This window comes from Panthera uncia, assembly GCF_023721935.1.
Source record: "Panthera uncia isolate 11264 chromosome C1 unlocalized genomic scaffold, Puncia_PCG_1.0 HiC_scaffold_3, whole genome shotgun sequence".
NCBI lineage: Eukaryota > Metazoa > Chordata > Mammalia > Carnivora > Felidae > Panthera > Panthera uncia.
The window spans coordinates 1,105,943-1,126,609 of record NW_026057584.1 but is presented as its reverse complement, the minus strand read 5'-3'; the positions used below and the strand labels follow the sequence as shown (position 1 = coordinate 1,126,609).

At 54.8% G+C, this 20,667-nt stretch overlaps 1 protein-coding gene across 1 annotated transcript in view; it reads left to right on the top strand.

The window, feature by feature from the left end:
- SNED1 (sushi, nidogen and EGF like domains 1) overlaps positions 1 to 20,667 on the top strand; it is an 87,007-nt gene that overhangs the window by 22,495 nt on the left and 43,845 nt on the right. Inside the window, exons 2-9 of the mRNA XM_049614449.1 lie at positions 2,322 to 2,609; positions 5,509 to 5,649; positions 6,267 to 6,429; positions 9,277 to 9,402; positions 9,643 to 9,756; positions 11,660 to 11,773; positions 11,878 to 11,991; positions 20,274 to 20,399. Of these exons, the coding sequence (XP_049470406.1) occupies positions 2,322 to 2,609; positions 5,509 to 5,649; positions 6,267 to 6,429; positions 9,277 to 9,402; positions 9,643 to 9,756; positions 11,660 to 11,773; positions 11,878 to 11,991; positions 20,274 to 20,399 (1,186 nt within the window). The remainder of the gene's footprint in view (positions 1 to 2,321; positions 2,610 to 5,508; positions 5,650 to 6,266; positions 6,430 to 9,276; positions 9,403 to 9,642; positions 9,757 to 11,659; positions 11,774 to 11,877; positions 11,992 to 20,273; positions 20,400 to 20,667) is intronic.

Genomic DNA, 20,667 nt, shown 5'->3' with positions numbered 1-20,667 from the left:
AAGGGTTCCAGCTTTTCCGTGTCCCTGACCGCACTTGTTCTTTTCTAGGTTTTTTGATGGGAACCATGCTAATGGGTGTGAGGTGTTAGCTCATTGTGGCTTAGGTTTGTATTTCCCTAACGATAGTTATGTTGAGCATCTTTTCATGGGATTTTTGGCCATTGGTAGATCCTCTCTGGAGACATGTTTATTGAAGTCTTATGCCCATTTTTTAATCAGGTTGTTTGTATTTGTTGTTGTTACTGAGTTGTAGGAGCTCTCCATATGTTTAAGATATTAAGCCCTTATTAGATACATGATTTGCAAATATTTTCTCCCATTCTGTGGGTTGCCTTTTCATTCTGCTGATAGAAACAAATATTTTTAATTTTGATGAACTCCAGTTTGTCTGTTTTTTTTTTTTTTTTTCTTTTGTGGCCGGTGCCTTTGGTGTCATATCCAAGAAATCATTACCAAAGCCAATGCTGTGATGCTTTTATCCTATGTTTTCTTCTGACCTTTATATGTTTAGCCCTCACGGTTAGGTCTTTGATCCATTTTAAGTTAATTTTTGTATCTGGGGTGAGGTAAGAGTCCAACTTTGTTCTTTTGCATGTGGACGTCCAATAGTCCCAGCTCCATTTGTTGAAACGACTGCCCTTTCTGTTGCCCCCCCTTGATGAAAATCATTTGCCCATATACGTGAGGGCTTATTTCTGGGCTCTCTATTCTCTTCTATTTGTCTATATTTCTGTCTTTAAGCCAAGACCTCACTGTTTTGACTGCTACAGCTTTGCAGTCCGTTTTGAAAGCAGAAAGTATAAGTCCTCCAACTTCGTTCTTTTTTCAAGATTGTTTTGGCCATTCTCTTGAAGAAATTTAAAGCTTGCACTTGGAACACAGTAAACTTAGTCATTTTATAGTCTCTGGTCTGATAATTCTGATATCCGATGTTTCTTGCATTTCTGCTGATTCTTGTGAGTGGTACCTTGTTTCCTTATGTGCCCAATTATCTTTGTGACCTGGGTTTTGTACTTGAACAATTATTTACAGGAATAGCTTGAGGCCTAAGGTGATGCCAGCTTCCACCAGAGAGGGTTTTCTTTGCTTCTGGAACCTCAGGATGCTATCCATTGGGAACCGAGAATCTGAGCCTTGATCCGAGTCCCAGTTCGAGGGGCCCTGGGTCGCTTGGGTGAGGGGACGGCAGAGCGTGAGGCCGCATGAGGACTGTGTACTTCAAGTTCACCCAGCTTAGTGTGGGGGCTTACCCCCAGCCCCGAGTGAGCGCCGAGCTTTGACGTCTCTCTCTCTGTTCTTCCACGAGGCTGCAAAACTTTAGGTCTTGTTTGCAGCCACTGCTCCTCAGTGTGCAGGTGCACTCACTTGGGCGGGAAGGAGCTCTGAGAGCCGGGCTCACCTTCGGTCCCTCCCTGTCCTCAATTTGGAATCCAAGCCCTGAAATACTTCACTTGCTCGATCGCTCTCGGTGCCTTTAAGAAGAGAGCTGTGCTTCTCTGGGTTACCGGGCCACCCTCACCTAAAGGGCAAGTCCAGAGTCTTTTCTGAAAGCATAGTTCTGACCACGATCCTCCCAGGAGCAAATCCTGACAGTCTAGGGCCCAGCTCTGTGCTCACTAACTCGTTCCAGGCTGCCAGCATCCCGGAGGCAATAGCTAGTGTTATCCCCATGTCACAGGTGAAAACCCAGGGCACAGAGAGGTGAAGGCTGAACTGCCTCCTGGTTGCACGGCTAACTGCACTGGGACCAGTTGCGTCTTACCGCACAGACGCTGCCTGCCGCCCCCCACCCCCCCTTCTGCTCAGGAGCCTTCTGCAGCTCCCTACTGTCTGGAGTCCTGAGCACAGACCCTCCCCACCAACCAGACATCCAGGCCTTTCCGGCCTCCCCTCAGCCCACCTCACACGGCTCCAGCTCACCTGTCCGGACCTGGATCCAAGGCTGGCAGCCTACTGCGCCTCCCAAGGTGCCTGGTTAGAGTGGGACCCAGGACCCTGAGCGCCCCAATTGCCCAAGGCCAGGGCCCACAGTGGGAGCTCCCTGACCCCACAGCAGCAGCCCAGGTCTGGGCGCCGTGCGGCACATCAGGTAGAGCAAACAGGTCAGAGCCTGTGCCTGAGCGCGCAGCCTGTCCGCAAGGGGATGGGACAGGCCGAGGGGTCCCATATCAGGGACCAGGAACTGTCAGGCCGTCCTAGGGTTGCCCGGTTCAAGGCCGGCTCCCCCTTGGAGGGCGCGTGGCGGGTGAGGCAGGGGAGGCCGCCGGGCCCGCCCACCTGTCCCCAGGTGCCCACTGGCCCCCCGTCTGGCTTCCTGACAGGTGAACAATAACGGAGTCGTCTCCTTCCTGAAGGAGGTCTCTCAGTTCACCCCCGCGGCCTTCCCCATCGCCAAGGACCGCTGCGTGGTGGCAGCCTTCTGGGCAGACGTGGACAATCGGCGTGCAGGTGACGTGTACTACAGGGAGGCCACTGACCCTGCCACGCTGCGCAGAGCCACAGAGGATGTCAGGCGCTACTTCCCCGAGCTCCAGGACTTCTCCGCCACCTGGGTCTTCATAGCCACCTGGCACCGTGTGACCTTCTTTGGAGGCAGCTCCTCTTCCCCCGTGAGTTTTTTGTCCTGGGGGAGGGAGGACGTCGGTCTGGGGTCCAGGCTCTCCCTCCAGGGACCCTGCCCTGCTGAGGTGGGTCAGACATAATCACTGGTGCACGGCCGAGAGGGGAAAACTGGGCTCAGGGATGGAAGTTACTCTCCCAGGGTCGCTGCGTCAGGTTGGAGGAGGGCAGAGCCCTGACCTTCCCCAGCCCCCACCCCCCTGGAACCCATCTGCCTCTAGGAAAATGCCAAATGCCCCGATACAGGAGTTCACACGCTAGGGAGATACCGATCATGTGTTAGAAGAGTCTCCTCTTGGAATGGTTTGAAACTCAACAGGTTATGCAGGAAGTTTATTCTGTTTTATCCTTTATTCTGCGATAATGCCAAACGACGAAGGCACTGGGGACCCGTGTCTCCTATGCGGCACATTCTAGACGCCAAGGGCCGAGAAGCACTCAGCCAGCACAGCCCGTGGGACTGCTGTGCCAGGCAAAAGGTGGCAGCTTAGCCACAGGAGGCTCCGGGGCTCGAGGGACGGGAAGGCTCAGAGCAGCCCCGAGGGATAGATGTGTCTGCACAGTGGACTGCAGGGGACAGGCACGGGCACAGCAGTCAAGGGCAGGGCCTGGTTTCCCGTCACACACACACACACACACACACACACACACACACACGAGTGGGTGGGCAGAGGGTGGGAACAGGTGAGGTCTTCACTCGGCATGGCGGTGCGGGGTCCCCAGTAGCGGCGGCTCGGAACACAGCGCAGGTGGAGAGCGCTGGCCGAGTTCTCCAGCAGCGGGGGGACCGAGCACGCCCGGAGCGAGGCAGCCGCTGAGCAACGCAGCCGCTGAGCGACTGCGGCGCTCGCTTCCTAAAAGGAGGACAGTCAACAGGGAAAGACGGGCTTTTTCTGTAAATATTACTACGGATGAGCGTTCACGCTGGTGAACTTCATTCATGCAGAGCCCACTCATCTTTCGCTACGTTTTACTTGTTTTTTCTTATCACCAATTTGTAAGAAAAACATCTGTGCAACAAAAAGAAAAAAAGAACCAGAGATTCCACCACCAAGAGGTAACTCCCAGTAAACACTTCCTATTGTATACTGACACCCACTTGAAGAAATAAATAGAGCCACGGAGAACACGCCGTTTTGTGGTTTTGTTCGCTCAACAGCGTCCGCCTTCCCCACGGCATCGCGGAAACCGTGATGTCACCCGTGCCCTCTGTTTCCTGAGCCCCTCCTGTGTTGCCAGAGGAAACCTTACTGCTCTCCGGTGTCCGGGCCCAGGGGTGCGAATGTCTGGGCAACACAAGAATTCTTATAAGGGCTCAGAGTTCTGAGTTGGGGCTGGGAGCGGGGCCGGGCGCTGGCGGACCCGGAAAGCCCTCCTCTGGGAACAGGCCGCATGACAGGAAGGGAGGAAGGGACGTAAGCCCCACGCCCGGCCTCGCTCTCCTCGCACGCCGGGCCTCAGCAGCTCGCGAAGCCCCGCCGCTGGCCTTGCTGGCCGTAGTCTCGCCCTCCGTCCCCCCTCGGCTTTCCCGCCTTCGTGGCCGCGGCGTCCTGCTCGTATTAGCCCCGGGTCTGCCATCCCGAAGGGGAGCACTCGGTCTCCCTCTTGCTCATTCTTACGGAAGTAAGAAGATGGACCATATGAGGCCCCACCGTGTCGGGCGGGCACCGTGCGGCCCCGCTAGATCGGGGACCGTCTCCCGGCACGAGGCTCCAGCAGGGAGGCCGCTGCCCGCAGAGCTCTGACGTGCCTCTCAGACTCGTGGCCTCAGACATGCGAGTGAGCCACGTGTGGCCGCGCGGTCTCCCTGGGCCCAGCAGGACGCCCGTGGCTCCCCTCCCTCGCCAGCGTCACGGGCAAACGGGGAAGGCCTTTTCCTTTTCCTCCCAGGCCTTTGGCGTCCAGGGCTGGCGAATCTGTTCAGTGTGACCGGGCGGTCACGCTCTGCTGTAACGCATCTGCTCACGCGACCCTTGCCAATTCGGTCACCTTTCTCGTCTTTTTCTTACTGGCCCGTACAAGTTGTGCTTGAATTAAAGACACCCACAGTTTCGCCGGCCACCTATGTTGTAGAAACATCTTCCACTTTGCCGTTTGCTATTCAGTGTGATCTTACGGCACTCTTTATACACAGAAGTTTCTGTAGTCAAACATATAAATCTCCTTTCTGGTTTTCACGGTCGACAAACGTTATGCTTCAAGTCCTTCCCCGACGCAGCTCTGCAGACTCGAGTGCCCATATTTTCCTCTAGGGCTTTGATGGTTCCATCCATAACCTTACTTGACGTGGGCTTTATTAAAGTGAGGTAAAGATGTAAAGCTCTAATTTTATCCTCTTTCAGAGAGTTTCCTACTAGTCCCGAGATCACTTTTTAAACAGCCCCCCTCCCTGCCCGATCTGAAATAACGTCTCCTACACATGCTGCTCAATCAGTTTCATGGAAGAGAATTCCATGGAAAACAAGAATTACTAAGACCACTTTTTCTTGTTTCCTTTTTTTATCTCCCTCCCGCCACCCCCCTTTACATTTTTTTGTTTCACACAAGGCAGTGGTGCGGATCTGGCCCAGTCAACGCTCACCCTTGTGCCCCAGCCACCACAGGGCGCAGCGGCTGCTCCTGGCGTCCGTGGGCCCTCATGACCCCTCGGTGTGTCTCACTCACCAGGCGACAGATATTGGGGGTCTGGCCCGTGCCGGGGCCTCAGACGCTGGGGACACGGTGGAGGATGGGGACGAGGCCATCAGCTTGACGGCAGATGGCTGACCACCTAGTCGGGAACACAGCCGGTGGATGATGACAGTGCGCGAAGGGATGCCGGAGGGGGGCAGGGCCTTGCGGCGTGGACACTGGGGTGCAGAGCCCTGTTCAGACCTCCCTCCTCGGCAGGTCAACACGTTCCAGACCGTGCTCATCACTGACGGCAAGTTCTCCTTCACCATCTTCAACTACGAGTCCATCACGTGGACCACGGGCACACACGCCAGCAGCGGGGGTGACACCACTGGCCTGGGAGGGATCGCGGCCCAGGTAGGGGCCCGGCTCCCCACCGCCACGCCTGTCACAGCTGACAAGGCGGGCAGACCCTCCCTGCACACAGCCAGTACCGTGAAGAGGCCAGTGGTCCTCCGTGCACTGACTGTCCTAGGGGCTGGCCCGTGGCCCACAGAACTGTGGCCAGCAGGAAGTCTTAAGTGTGGAGGGCGTGGTCAAGTGCAAGTCCCCAAGGCCAGCCAGTGCTCCTGCACTGTGTGAAGGCCCCCACCTCCTCCCGGGCCACCTACTTTCTCCTGAGCTCACACTTGCCCCTGGCCCCTGGTCCTTATGGGAGCTGAGACTCCAAGGGAGTGAGCCCCGCAGGTGTGTGTGTGGGGAGCACGCCAGTGCTCAAGGTTGGTGGCTGGAGGGACTGGCGGCTGGGGTCAGGATCTGGCTGGGAGGTTGCTGATCGGGACAAGGACGACATGGGGGGCGGTAGGGGTACCCCTAAACCTGTAAAGCTCCAGGGGTACAAAGCTGCCCCCCCCACGTGTTTTCTTTGACCCTGGCCACGGGGGGGGCGGGGGGGAGGCGTTACGTGGGCCTCAGGAGCTTCAGAGGGGCCTGGGGACCCGACTGGCGCCTGCCCCCCACTCTCCCCACCCCAGGCTGGCTTCAATGCGGGTGACGGGCGGCGCTACTTCAGCATCCCCGGCTCGCGCACCGCGGACATGGTCGAGGTGGAGACCACCACCAACGTGGGCGTGCCCGGGCGCTGGGCGTTCAGAATCGATGATGCCCAGGTGCGCGTGGGGGGCTGCGGCCATACAAGTAAGAGGATGGAAACAGCGGCTCAGGGCTGTGGGGGCTGGGGTGGCTCAGGGAGTCGGTGGGGGGTGGCAGGAGGGGACCAGAGCAGGGAGGAAGGGATTGGGATGCTGGGGACAGGGAGGAGGGGGCAAGAAGAAGGGGACTGGATGCTTGACGGGGGAAGGGCAGGATGGGAGAGGGGGCGGGGAGGACGAGGCTGGATGAAGGGGGTGCTGGACGCTGGGGACAAGCAGGCTGCTGGAGGGCATGGCTTTGCCCACCCCCTCCCCCAGCCAGGAACCTGGGCTGGTACCGGCTCGCCCCTTGAGCCCCATCTTTTCCTGGGGAGGCTTTCCTATCCCTGCTCTGGGCGCCGCATGGGGGAATATGCTGGAGACCACGGAGAAGCCGGGGTGGCCCGTCCTGGGTCCAGGAGCTGGCACTCTCCCCTCATTCTCCCCCAGCCTGTGTCCTGGGCTGGGGAGGGGCACCTGTCCCCAGGATCGCCTGGAAGGCAGGCGCCCTTTTCACTCATCTCCCCATGTTTGCCAAGGGCTTGATGCTTGGTGGGATTTGCTGCCTGTTTCACACCCCCCGCATCTGCCTGACCAGAGGGATCTCCCCGACACCCAGGGGGCCTTCAGGCAATGACCACGCATCAGACGGGGCGGGGTGGCGGGTAGGGTCCACCTTAGGGCAGACAGTCGGGACTGGCCGAGGAAGGATTTGTCCCAGCCCCTTCCCCTGTGTGGTGCCGGCCGAGGTGCAGACTTTCCTGGAACGTGCTTAGAAATGGAGAGGGTGTGTAAACGATTGATGTGGCCACTCTGAGGGGAGGACTAACCACAGGCCTGCAAAGGCTGAGGCCACAATGACGCCCACGTGGGGACCGCCTTCGCGGACTCACCTCCCACCCACAAGGAGACCGAGGCCACAGAGAGGACCCTCTTCCCACTTCTCCCAACCCCATAGCTCGGCGAGCGAACCCAGCGCGGGTGGATCCCACCCAGACCTTCCAGGGCAACAGGCGCGCACTTTGCAGGGACAGGGGCAGGAGCCGGGGAGGGCGGGTGTGCGCCCCGGCGGGCAGGAAGACTCACCAAGGCCTGAGGATGGTGCCCCGGTGAGAGATGCCTGGGGAAGCCGAGCCCACCCACTCACCGGAGCACCAAATAGGCCCCAGCCAGAGCCTGAGCTCAGAGGATGGGGAACCCACAGGCCAGGGAGCCCAGGAGCCAATAATTTTGCCCCTTCCCCAAAGTGGCAAGCGGGGCACCCAAGAACGCAAGCCCTCCTGCAGCCCCAGGGCGGGCCCGGCCAAGCCCGCGGCCTACTCTGCCCATCTGGGCTCTGGGCGGTGGAGTTTCAGGGGTGGGGACACCGCTGCGTCTCTGATGGCAGGGAGGTCTGTTGCTTGTCACCCGCCAGTAGCCAGGGGCTTAGGCTGTGGTTAGGGATCGAAGTACGGGTGCAGGTGTGGGCTGCCGTGAGCGGCGCGGCGTGGACGCGAGTGTGGGAGCAGGTGTGAGAGCAGGCGTGTGTCTAGGTGTGGCCAGGCCCATGCTCCCCACAAAGGCTGCAGGCTGTGACCCTGAGAAATGATCTTCAGAAGAGGGTCTGGCCAGTCCCTCGGGGATCCTTTTCCCACGGTGACGTGCTTCCCTCCACGATCCCAGGCTCCTGGGGGAGTAGACGGAGGAGGCAGGGCTGGGCCTTCCGAACTAGTGTGCACAGAGGCCCACGGGAGCCCCCTTGCTTCCCCGCGGCCACGCTGCAGGCCCAGGAGAGGGAGCCCGTGCGTGTCAGTCCGGGCTGCCTACACACGGGCCGTGCCGGGACGGGAGGGTCAGTTCACACGCGAGAGGCAGCGCCTCCACCGTTGGAAGGCTCACTCCTGAGGAAGGCCGGTCCAGAAACGGCTGGTGGACACAGCCGCCACACAACGGCCGGCAGAGTGACAGTGTGACCGAGTGAACGGAGGAGGGGTACGGGTGAGGGGCGGGGGCCGTCCGAAAGATACCCTTAGCTCTGATGGTGTTCTGGGCCACGAGGTCCTTCCGGGAGTGTCCCCCGCTTGCTGTCCTTCATACCACGCCAGATCTCCCGGGGGCCCTCCTAGTAACGGGAGATCCGAGACCTGGGGGTGCTCTAGTTACCTGCCAAGCTGTGCTTCTTCATCGCAGATTTCAGTGGCCCTACTTCTCCAGAGGGGTACGGCCCCCTGAGCTGAGCTCTGTGGGCTGCGCGTCCTGCGAGGCCCAGGCATGGGGTTGGGTGGCCCTCGGGGACCGCTGGAGACCCCCTGGCCAGGAGGCCATGATGTGAGAAACCCTGACTTCAACCCTGAGTGTGGCCCTCCTGTTTCACGCGGGGAGACCCGGAGGGCAGCTGGGTGTGCGTTTCCGTAACTATCAGGGGCGCCCCTGGGAGCAGACTGCATCCCCTCAGAAAGGCCCGAGGGACCCCCGCCCACCGCCTCTGGCTCCCACAGGGGTGGGTCCCCCTCGTCCACACCTGCAGACGTCCTTCTCATCAGGCTCACTCATGCCCGCACACCTTCCTGTGTCGCTAGGCACCCTTGGGTCTTGAACCTTGTTAGTTCCTCAGACAAGTTGATGCATTAAAGAGGTAGGAAGTGCTGTGGGTTTAAAGGATTCTGGGAAAGCGTGGCCTCCAGGGAAAGCCAGAGTCACGGCGTAGGAATCTAAATGTCAGCAGGACACACGGCAGGTGCACTGGGCACCCTGGGAGACCTGGGAAGTGAATCGTGGATGCTGGGTGGCCAGCAGACCACCGGCGATCCTTCAGAGACGGGCCCTTTGGGTCAGGGGAGGGAAGGGACGGCTCGGCTCCCTCCTGTGTCCACAGCCTCCGTGTGCCTGGCCCTGCGTCCCTGCCTCAACGGCGGCAAGTGCATTGACGACTGCATCACGGGCAACCCCTCCTACAGCTGCTCCTGCCTCTCAGGCTTCACCGGGAGGCGGTGTCACCTGGGTGAGTTTGCACTGCAGCACAGCCAGGGGCCCCAAGAGCCCAAGGTCAGGGTGTCTGTCCCCACAGTGTGGGCGATAGAGAGGGGGCACACAGAGGCTCCCCGACAGAGAGCATGGCAGGCGGGGCTACGGCTGCCCCGTCTGAGCCGACCCCCCCTGAAGCGAGGCCGGGAGGGCGTCCGGGCAGAGTCTCCCCAACCCGGCTTCGTCCACTGAGGCCCCAGCCGGCCCTGTTTTTCAGATGTTAACGAATGTGCTTCCCATCCATGTCAGAACGGCGGGACCTGCACACACGGCATCAACAGCTTCAGCTGCCGATGCCCAGCCGGCTTCGGGGGGCCCACCTGTGAGACAGGTGAGAGGAACGCCAGCGGCTGCAGGGCACCCCGTCCAGGGACATGTGGTCAGCCCGGTGGGGGCACCGGGTCGGCATCCGCGGAGGGCTAGGCGGTAGACTCGGGCAGCCCCGAGGCTCGTGGGGGCAGGAGCGGAGACTCGAGAGGAGAATCCAGAGCGCCTCCTGGGCCCTGGTGCGCACACCAGGGATGACACGTTGGAGCGGTCGGTGCCCGGTTCCAGCCGGGCCACAGGGCCTGCACGAGGGCCGCCCCAGGTGCTACGGGCCATCACTTCCCTCTCAGCTCTGGACTGGCTTGGGGGGAATGTGGGGGCTCCTGAGGTCGGACAGGCCAGCTGTGGGGTGCAGAAGGGCACGACCCCCCACCCTCTTCCTCTCTGTACCCCCAGGACCCCAAACCCCAACAGCCCCCAACAGAAGGGGAGGCCCCCAGGTCTCACAGGCGAGGGTTGGGGTCCTTCTTGAGACCTCCTTGTTGCTGCACCCCACCTGCCTCTCTCCTTCCAGACACCACCCCCTGCCCTTCCTCCAGCACCTCTCTGGGGTCCCTTCACCCTGGCCCTTTGCCTACCCGGTGCCGGAAGGGGGGCCCCCACTTCCACCCCCAGTCTCACTGTGGGAAGCTGCTAGGGGAGCCCAAGAAAAAGAGCCTCTTAAGATCAAAGCACCGTGATCCCTAACGCCCCTGGGCTGGGCCACACACCCATTCCCCTAAAGACACTTACTGATGTTCAACCGTGATTTAGAGACACATAACACGTCGTTAAATCAAGTGTGTACAAATAGCAACTGTACAAGAAGCTTCGATCTTAGAAGAACCATTTTTCAGGGAGACTTATAGCCACAAGGAATGTTTCAAGGTCTGTGACTCCAGTGCACATACACGTGTCTGGGCCCAGGGAGGCCCCTCGGAGGGCCTGGGGCTGGAGCCGGTGGCCCCGTGCCTCAGATTCCTCACGGCCAAGACAGTGACACCGACGAGTCCCAGGTCCCCACCGACGCTCGCTGGTCTCAGGACCCACCTCAGCCACCAGGGCACACGACAGCAGGGACACCCAGCAGCGTCCAGACAGGGACACCTGCGCTGTTCACCATGAGCCTCCCCTCCCCACGGGTGCCCAGCCCTGCTCTCTGGTGGAGTCAGGGTCCGGGAGACGGGGGTCACCTGGTGCCGTCAGCCAGCAGAGCCCCTCCACACCGCCGTCTCCTTCCTCCCACTGTCCCCCACGAGGCCCGGGAGGGCCACGTGCTCCCGATGCATTTGGCGCCCACACTGAGTCATTTGGGGAATGCGCTGTCATCAGGACATGTGTCATGGCTGAGGGAAGGCAGTGTCCCCCCACCCCCGGCTCAGCCACCGGAGCTCAGGGGCCAGCAGCCACCAGGGAGTCTGAGAGGCCAGCATGCTGGGTGGAGGTGGCCAGGCACAGGCACCACCTCAGCTCACCCCCACCTGGTGGGGGCTGACAGCCTCTGCGCCCAGCCCTGCGGCAAGACATGCCTCCCCCCCCCCTCGCCCCTTCCCCTAAGGGCCATTCTCCTCCTGCACCCCTGCCCGCTGCACCCCTTCAAGGCTCTGGCCCAGAGGAATCCCTCCAGCCAGTGCCCCAGGATCCCACTCTGTGCTGGCAACTGAGAAGAAGAACCACAGGGAGGGTGGAACCTGGGCCCACTCACCCCTGCGCCCCCCACCAGCGCGCACAGCCCCCTTCCACCCCAGATCTGCTGCCACCACCCCGGCGGGGACGAGCTCGAGGCCGATGGGTGGGGACCGTCCGGGCCAGGCCCCCCACAGCCAACACCCTCCAGAGCCGCCCGCAGAGTGGGGCTCCACGGGACTCCCCCCCGCCCCCGCGGCCACAGCGAGGTGTCCAACACCTTCCCCCCTCTGCACGTGCAGCACTGTCTCCGTGTGGCACCAGAGAGTGCGAGAACGGCGGGCGGTGCCAGGCGGAGAGCGGCTCGGCGGTGTGCCTGTGCCAGGCCGGCTACACGGGCACGGCCTGCGAGACGGGTGAGTGGCCTGCCCGGGGGAAGGGAGAGGCTCCCGCCCGGCCAGACCAGGCGCCAGGGAGCCAAAGGCCGGCTCGAGCAAGCTCCCACCTCCTCTGCCCGCAGACGTGGATGAATGTGCCTCGGGCCCGTGCCTGAATGGAGGCTCGTGTGTGGACCTCGTGGGGAATTTCACCTGCCTGTGCTCAGAGCCGTTCGCAGGACCTCGCTGCGAGACAGGTAACGGCACGTGCCCACAGCCCCCGGGCCCCACAGCGACGGCGGTCCAGCGCGGGCACCCGGCCCCTTTACCTCACTGTCCAGATCGGCTCCACTGCAGTCTGGGGTGGGGAGGGTCACCTCCCCAGCCTGCCTGTGCCAGCCTGTCCCCAGAGCTGCCATTGTGGCCCCGACTCTGCCGCCCACGTGCCGTGCGGGGTCCTCTCCAGTCCCCATGTCCATCTGTAACATGCAGGGAAAGACGGCCACACTCTCAAGGCCCCTCCTCCAGCTCAGGAGATTCTTGGCTTTTTAACATCCTTCTTTCCGACTCCAGACCGCTCACCGTGCAAGGGAATGAGCGACGGGAGTTGGAAAGAAAACTGATCTTTACTACATGTGATGAAATTTGCTGGTTTCTATTTCCCATTGCTTTAAATGCTGATTACGACTTGGTAGATCAATGTAAAAAACAACCAGATTTTACAACCCACAGAACAAATCCAGGCTGTCAGCATCTGACATTGCTCTGACCTCCAAAGGTCTTGCTCGGCCCCTGTGCCAATGAGAGTAGTGTGCACGGCATGGGCAGCTGCTCCCCAGGGGGCCCAAGACAAGCTCGTCAGGTTTACTTGGAGTCTAAAAACTTAAGAAGGAAATGACATTTTGCCCACAAGTAAGATGTGGGTGGATGCTATGCCCTCCATCAGTCTTTGGTCAGACGGCCACACATAGGACGGGCCACGTCCTGAGGACAGGGTGAGGCTCTGCAGTGCAGAGGGGAGGAGGGGAGGGCACCAATCTTATCTGTCTGGTTGCTTAAAATCACTGTGAGGGGTCACAGCTCACCTTGCCCAGATTATTTTCTAAATATCTGTGAATTTAACTAAACTCATGTCAGAAAACAGATTAATGATTTTAAAAGATTTTGCAAAGAAACCACATTCGGTATGGGAAGAATAACGCAAATACAAGCAAGTAATAAGGAAGGACAGAACCGACACCTCCATCCCTAATGTACGCTCATCAGTCACGTTGCAAGATGCCAGCCTTGACATCCTAGTCAGATTCAACAGGAAGGTGACCAAAAGGTGGAGGTAATTTTAAAAAACAGTATCCACTCTTCTGCTTCTGGCCAAGGGAATTTCCCTCGCCGTCAACGACTGGAAAACCGGACAAGATACACGAAACAACTATTTTTGGCCTCTGGACAACAGACGTCCTGGGACTGTTCCCCTGCGAGGAGGGACTGCAGGGCAGTACACCCCACAACTGCCCCGAGTCTGCCTGCGGGAAGCCCCCCCGGCCCCTTGCAGCAAGGGATCCAGGCTCCAGCAGTTCCCCGGAGTCTCGGGGTCTCGGAGACTGGGACGCGAGTTCGGTGGTTGCAGTTTGTGGGGAGAATTCCAAAAGGGACGGGGCTACTAAGCAGGAGGTTGGAGGAGATGTGAGAAGCAGCTCTGAGGATGAGCAGAGGGGACCCCGACTCTGCTCAGCACAGTCCAGGTGGGGTGAGGTCCACAGGCCGGGAAGGAGCCCCCAGAAGTGTGAGTCAGACAATCTTCGGAACTCTACAAGGCTCAGAATAACCCGCTTCTCTACAGCCAGGGTGCAGAGAGCTCTTCACAGCCGGGGCCAACACTGAGGAGGGTCGTCGGTGGGGATCATCTTGCTGGTGTGGATACATAGATGCTAGAGTAAAGGCTAATCTGACCTGTCCTAACAAACACTGAAAGAAAGTCTGAAAGGCTCAAACCAATCACAAGTAGTTTAACCACATGCCAGAATCAAATCCTATACTCCTTAAAGGAATGTAACAGAATCCAGGACCCCAACAATGCCCAGCCAAAAACTACCAGGCATACTAAGCATCAAGAATATATGACCCACAGGCTCAGTCGGTTGAGCCTCTGACTTCGGCTCAGGTCAGGATCTCTCGGTTCGTGAGTTCGAGCCCCACGTCGGGCTCTGTGCTGACAGTTCGGAGCCTGGAGCCTGCTTCGGATTCTGCATCCCCCTCTCTCTTTCTGTCCCTCCCCTGCTCGTGCTTTGTCTTTCTCTCTCAAAAATAAATAAACATTTAAACAATTGTTAATTAAGTAAATTAGAAAAAAAAAAGAATATTATGACCCACAGCCAGAAGGAAAATAGATCAACAGGAGCAGACGGCAGAGACGCTGAAATTAGCAGATGTGCACGTTTAATCATCTCATGTGAACATGCTCTGTGTGCTCAAGGCTGTGGAGGGGAAAAGACACAGTGAGAAGAAGATACAAGGAACTTCTAGAGATACAAAACGTAAAATCTCTGTATTAAAAACACACTGGACCTATTAACCACAGGTTAGACACTGCAGAAGGAAAGATCCGTGCACTGGAAGAAACGACCCAACAGGCAGCACAGGAAGGAGAGAGACTGCGACCAAGGCCGAGTCTTCAGGGACCCGTGTGACACACACCAGGCAGTTTAGGGTCTACACACGTGGGGCCCAGAAAGATGGAGGGGCTGCAGGGGCACAGAAAAAGATTGAGGAAATAATAGCCACGTATTTTCTAAGTTGGATGAAAATTAAAACCCACGTATCCAAGAAAAGCGGGAAGAAAATCACACAAAGCACATCATAATCAAATTGCTGAAAACAAGTAACAGAGAAAATCTGAAATGCAGCCAGAGGACAAAGACCAGACACAGGACAAAGAGAAACAAGAATGGTAAAGACTTCTCATCAGAAGCAGTGCCAGCCTCAAGACAGCGGGCGGTCCCCCTCGCAGTGTATGCACAGAAAAACTGTCTCTCAAACACGAAGTAAAGACCTGTCAGACAGCAAAAACAGAGAATTCAGCACCGGCGTATCTGAACTATAAGAAATGGGTTTTTTTTTTTTTAAGTTTATTTATTTATTTTGAAAGAGGTGGGGAGGGGCAGAGAAGGGGAGAGAGGTCCGGGGGAAGAGAGAGAATCCCAAGCGGGCTCTGTGGGGTCAGCATGGAGCCCGACACAGGGCTCAAACTCATGAACCGCAAGATCATGACCCGAGCCGAAACCAAGAGTCAGATGTTTAAGCGACCGAGCCGCGTAGGCACCCCGCCTGACACCCATTTTAAAAAATAAAGTTTTATTGGAACACAGCCATGCCCATTCATTCATGTATGTCTATGGCTGGCTGCTTTTGCATTACACTGGCGAGTTGAATATCTGTGGTCACATGGCTCCTAAAGCCAAAAATTCTAGTATCTGGTGCTTCACAGGAAAAGCTTGCACACTCTGCTTTAAGCTATTAAGGTCATACATTTATTTCTATAAATGCTACAAAGCCCAAAACATACTTTTATTTTTTGTGTTAAAATTATCTTTAAAGAGATTAAAAAGAAGAGAAGTATTTTACAATTATACCTTGGAGATACTGTGGGTTCAGTTCCAGACCACTATAATAACATGGATATGGCAATAAAGGGAGTCAAATGAATTTTCTGGTTTCCCAGTGCCTATAAAAGTTATGTTAACACTACACTGCAGTCTGTTAAGTGTGTAATAGCATCACATCTAAGAAAATATACACACCTTGATTAAAAACTACTTTGCTAGGGGTGCCTGGGGGGTTCAGTCGGTTAAGCATCTGACTTTGGCTCAGGTCATGATCTCGCAGTTTGTGGGTTCGAGCCCCACGTCGGGCTCTGTGCCGACAGCTCAGAGCCTGGAGCCTGCTTCGGATTCTGTGTCTCCCTCTCTCTCTGTCTCTCCCCTGCTCACGCTCTGTCTCTCTCTCTCAAAAATAAATAAACATCAAAAATATTTTTTAAAAAACCTACTTTGCTAAAAAATGGTAACCATCATCTGAGCTTTTAGTGAGTTATAAGCACTGATCACAGATCACCATAACAAATATAATCACAGTTTAAAATTTTGAAATACTGCAAACTTACCAAAATGTGGCACAGAGACATAAAGTGAACAAATGCGATTAGAAAAATGGCCCCAGGGACCTGCTTGGTGCAGGGTTGCTACAAACCTTCAATTTGCAAAGAACACAGGATCAGTGAAGCCCAGTAAAATGAGGTATGCTTGTACATTTACCCACATAGTTAGCGTTTCCAGAGCCCTTCATTCATTTGTGTAGATCCGGATGTTCATCTGGTACCGTTTTTCTTTAATCTAAGCAATTTCCTTTAACATTTCTGCCTGTGCAGACCCTGCTTGGGATTCTCTCTCTCTCCCTCTCTCTCTGCCTCTCCCCCCTCAAAATAAATAAACTTTAAAAAAATAAATAAATAAAACAGTGGTGGAAATAAAACGGAATCCGAAAAATACTCAATCCAGAAGGCAGGAAAAGAAGAAAAAAAGGAGTAAGAAATACATGGAATGAGTCACAACCACCAGCACGATGGCAGGTTTGATCACACTGCTAGTTCTGTTAACATGTGACATGGGTACACACACCACTTAAAAAGCAGATGTTGTAAAACTGCATTGAAAAGCAAGACCCGACTAGATACTGTCTACAAGAAACCTACTATAAATATAAAGACACAGATAATTTGCAAGTAGTGGAGTGGGTTTCTGGTTTTGGGTAAGATGGAGTAAGCGTGCTGTGCCCTGTTTCTCCCACTGGACGCAGCCATAAATCCTGGACAGAATGCGTGGAGTAGCTCTCTGAGGACTTGGAAAAATAAGTAGTAGCAGGCGGACCGGGGAAGAGGACCAAGCTTCAAAACACCACAGAACCAGTGGTGAATTTACCATTTTTTTCCTCTGGTGCCTCCCCTGCCTGGACTCAAAGCATCTCCCGGGCCACAAATGAGCATCAGATGGACAGAAAGAGCTCCAGGAGTAGCCACTAGTCGGGCACGAGAAGCCCGGGGGGGGGGGGGGGGGGGGGGGGGGCCTCAGGGGTCCAAACTGACAGGAGGAAACTTCCTCTCCACCTGGAGGTCCTATGACTCCACAAGGATGGGCAACTTCCATTGCTTTTCTTTTTCTCTGTCCACCCACCACTTGGCCCAGACTTGAGAGCGCACTCACAGGATGGAAATAGCAGAATGGGGTCAATAAAAGCCCCAGATTTCTTGCCAGAGGACTCAGGGGTTGCCCCAGAGCACTGGGAACTATGGGGAGATTGCAGAGAGGGGGATCTGGGTTCAGCAACCCCATAATCACTTCTGAATTCCAGAGCTCCTTAAGTTGGGCAATCTGATCAAAAATGTTAAAAACAATACCATTTATAATAGCTTCTCCCAAATTGAAAGACTTAGGCATAAATCTGACAAAACACGTACAGGACTTGTATGCTGAACACCACAAAATTCTGGTGAGAGAAACTGAAGATCTAAGGAAATGGAGGGACATCCCATGTTCATGGACTGGGAGACTCAACATAGTAAATATGTCAGTCCTCCCCAAGGTGATCTATAGATTTAACATGATTCCAACCAAAGTCTCAGCAGAGTTTTGTAGCTATGCATAAGCTGGTCCTAAAATTTATATGAAAAGACAAAGGAATTAAGACAGCCAAAACAATTTTGGAAAAGAATAAATGTTGAAGAATCACACTACCTAGTGTTAAGACTTAACTATAAAGCTACAGTGATTAAGACCCTGTGGTATTGGCAAAGGGATTGACACATACATCCCTGGAATGGAAGACAGGATCCAGAAGACCCACACATATATGGCCAAGTTTTTTAAAAGGTATGAAAGCAATTCAGTGGAGAAAGGATTATCTTTTCAACACACGGTATCGGAACAATTAGACATTCTTGTGCAAAAAATGAACTTCAGCTTCAACCTCACACCTTATACAAGATTAGGTCAGAATGAATCATAGACCTGAATGGAAAACCTGAAACCATTATATTCCTAGAAGAAAACATAGGACGAAAATCTCTGTGACCTAGGGTTAGATGAAGGTTCTTAGGTAAGACAGCAAAAGCATATCCCAGCAGAGAAAGACAGAAACAGTGGTCTTCATCAGAATGAAACACACTTCTCTGTGAAAGACACGGTCCAGAGAATGAGGAGACAAGCTGCATGCTTCAAGAAGTCCTGTCTGACAAAGGAGTGGTGTCTGGAACACATAAAGAACTCTCCATGCTCATCTGTGACCAAACAGCCAACCAATCACAAAATGGGCAAAAGACCTGAACAAGACATTTAACCATAAAGGATTCCCAGAAGGCAAAGAAGCACATGAACAAACGTGGTGATCTGTCATTATCATTAGCCATTGGTGAATTGCAAATTAAAGCCACGATGAGGTACCACCACAAAGCTATCAGAATGGCTACGAGAAAAAGTGCTGACTGGTGAGGACACAGAACTATAGGAACTCCTGCGTATGTTGGGTGGTGATGCCAAATGGTTTAGCCACTGTGGAAACAGCCTCGCAGTGTTTCATAAAGTTAAACGTGCACTTATAGTATGACCCAGCAATCCCATTCCTAGCTATTAACCCTAAAGAAATAACAACTATGTTCACACAAAATACACAAACGTTCATAGCGTGTCTATTTATAATCACAAAAACCTAGGAATCCAAATGTCCTTCCCCGTTCATGGAATACATGATTGCTGATCATACAACTGAGATCTTGGAGGCCTGATGCTGAGTGAGAGATGCCAGTCTCAAAAGATCACATACTGTTCATACGTAATCTTCCACTTCTCTCATTCTTAGACAAAACTGTGGTGATGAACAGATCAGTAGTTGCCAGGGGCTCAGGAAGGGAGGGAGTCTGTGACCCTGAAAAGACAGAACAAGGAAGTACTTGAGATGACGGAGTGCTCAGTGTCCTCATTGTGGTGGGGGCAACACAGATCTGTACATGTGTTAAAAGTCTACATCGAGCAAAAGCCAATTGTACCATATATTACTTAAAAGATAAATTCTGAACCACATGAAGAAATCAAACATCTAAACAATGAAAAGGAACAGGTTGGCAAACACTGATCGAGAGAAGCTGGAGTGGCTATCTTCATATCAAACAGATTAAGCTCTAGAGTAAGGAATACTGCCGGAGACGGATGGCTCTTTTATGCCAAAGGTGTCAACCCATCAAAAAGGCAGAGCATCTGTAATGTACTTGCACCCGTGAACACTGAACACGTATCAGGACAAAGGAAGCGAAAGCAAGGAGAAATAGATCCATGACTACCGGGGTGGCTCCAATACGCCACTCTCAGTGATTCACAGAAATCAGTATGGACCTCAAAGATGTGAAAAGCACCGTCGGACCACCTGACCTAAGTGACATTTACAAACCCTCGCATCCTTTCCAAGTGCTCATGGAGCACTCACTATGACAGACCATCCCGTAGGACACAAAATAAATCTCACCCCATAATCCAGCAAATGCACTACTAGGTATTTGCCCAAAGGATACAAAAATGCTGACTGGAAGGGGCACATGTACCCCAATGTTTATAGCAGCACCATCAACAATACCCAAGCTATGGAGAGAGCCCAAATGTCCATCGACTGATGACTAGGTAAAGAAGATACGGTATATGTAGACAATGGAATATTACTCAGCCATCAAAAAGAAGGAAATTTTGCCATTTGCAAAGACATGGATGGAGCTAGAGTGTATTGTGCTAAGTGAAATAAGTCAATCAGAGAAAGACAAATACCAAGTGATTTCACTCATCTGGAATTTAAGAAACAAAACAGATGAATGTACAGGAAGAGGGGGGGAAGAGAAGAGAGGGAAACAAACCACAACAGACTCTTACCGACAGAGAACAAACTGAGGGCTGATGGAAGGAGATGGGTGGGGAGTGGGCTAGATGGCAGATGGGTACTAAGGAGGGCTTGTAATAAGCACTGGGTGTTGTATGCAAGGGATGAATCACTAGGTTCTACTCCTGAAACAAATATTGCACCGCTTGTCAACTAAAATTTAAATAAAAATTAAAAAAAAATAAAGTTCAGTCAGTTGGAAAGGACTGTGTTCTCTGATTACAGTAGTTAAACTAGAAATCAACAAAAACTGTATGTGGAAAATCCCAACCATGTTACTAACAGAAATGTGTGATTAGAAACATTTGTTTAGAGCCTCTGGCCTTAGCTGTGCACTCCATGGGGCGCTTACTCTTGCTTCCCCTTCTGCTCCCCACAGAGGGGGCTCAGACGGTGACAGGCAGCTAGAAAGCAGTTTCCAGAAAGTGAGCCTCAGACTCAAATCCCACTTGCACTGAGACCTGAGCACTGTGGGGCCCGAGCAAGGAGGCCCTTGGCCTCACTCCCCACCCCACCCCACCCCGCCCCGTGCTCTCCGTGTGGCCTCTGGTGACCTCTGTCTTTCTTGCAGGAAGCCACCCAGTGCCCGACCCCTGCCTCTCAGCCCCTTGCCAGAACGGGGGCACCTGTGTGGATGCAGAGGAGGGCTACGTGTGCGAATGCCCCCAGGGCTTCACTGGCCTCGACTGCAGGGAGAGTGAGTCTGGGCTGGGGCTGCCGGGGCTGTGGTTCAGGGCAAGGTCCTCCTGTGGTAGTGTATGCAGGGAGTCAGGTAAGTGTGCATGCAAACACCCACGAGGGGGTGGGGGAGGGAAAAGAGAGAGAGGGAGAGAGAGAGAAAGAGTGTGTGTGTGTGTGTGTGTGTGTGTGTGTACACAGCAGCACTCATGGGAACAGGGGAGGGTCAGGCGTAGGAGGGGGTCAGGCGCAGGGGAGGGTCAGGAGCAGGGGGAGTCAAGTGCAGG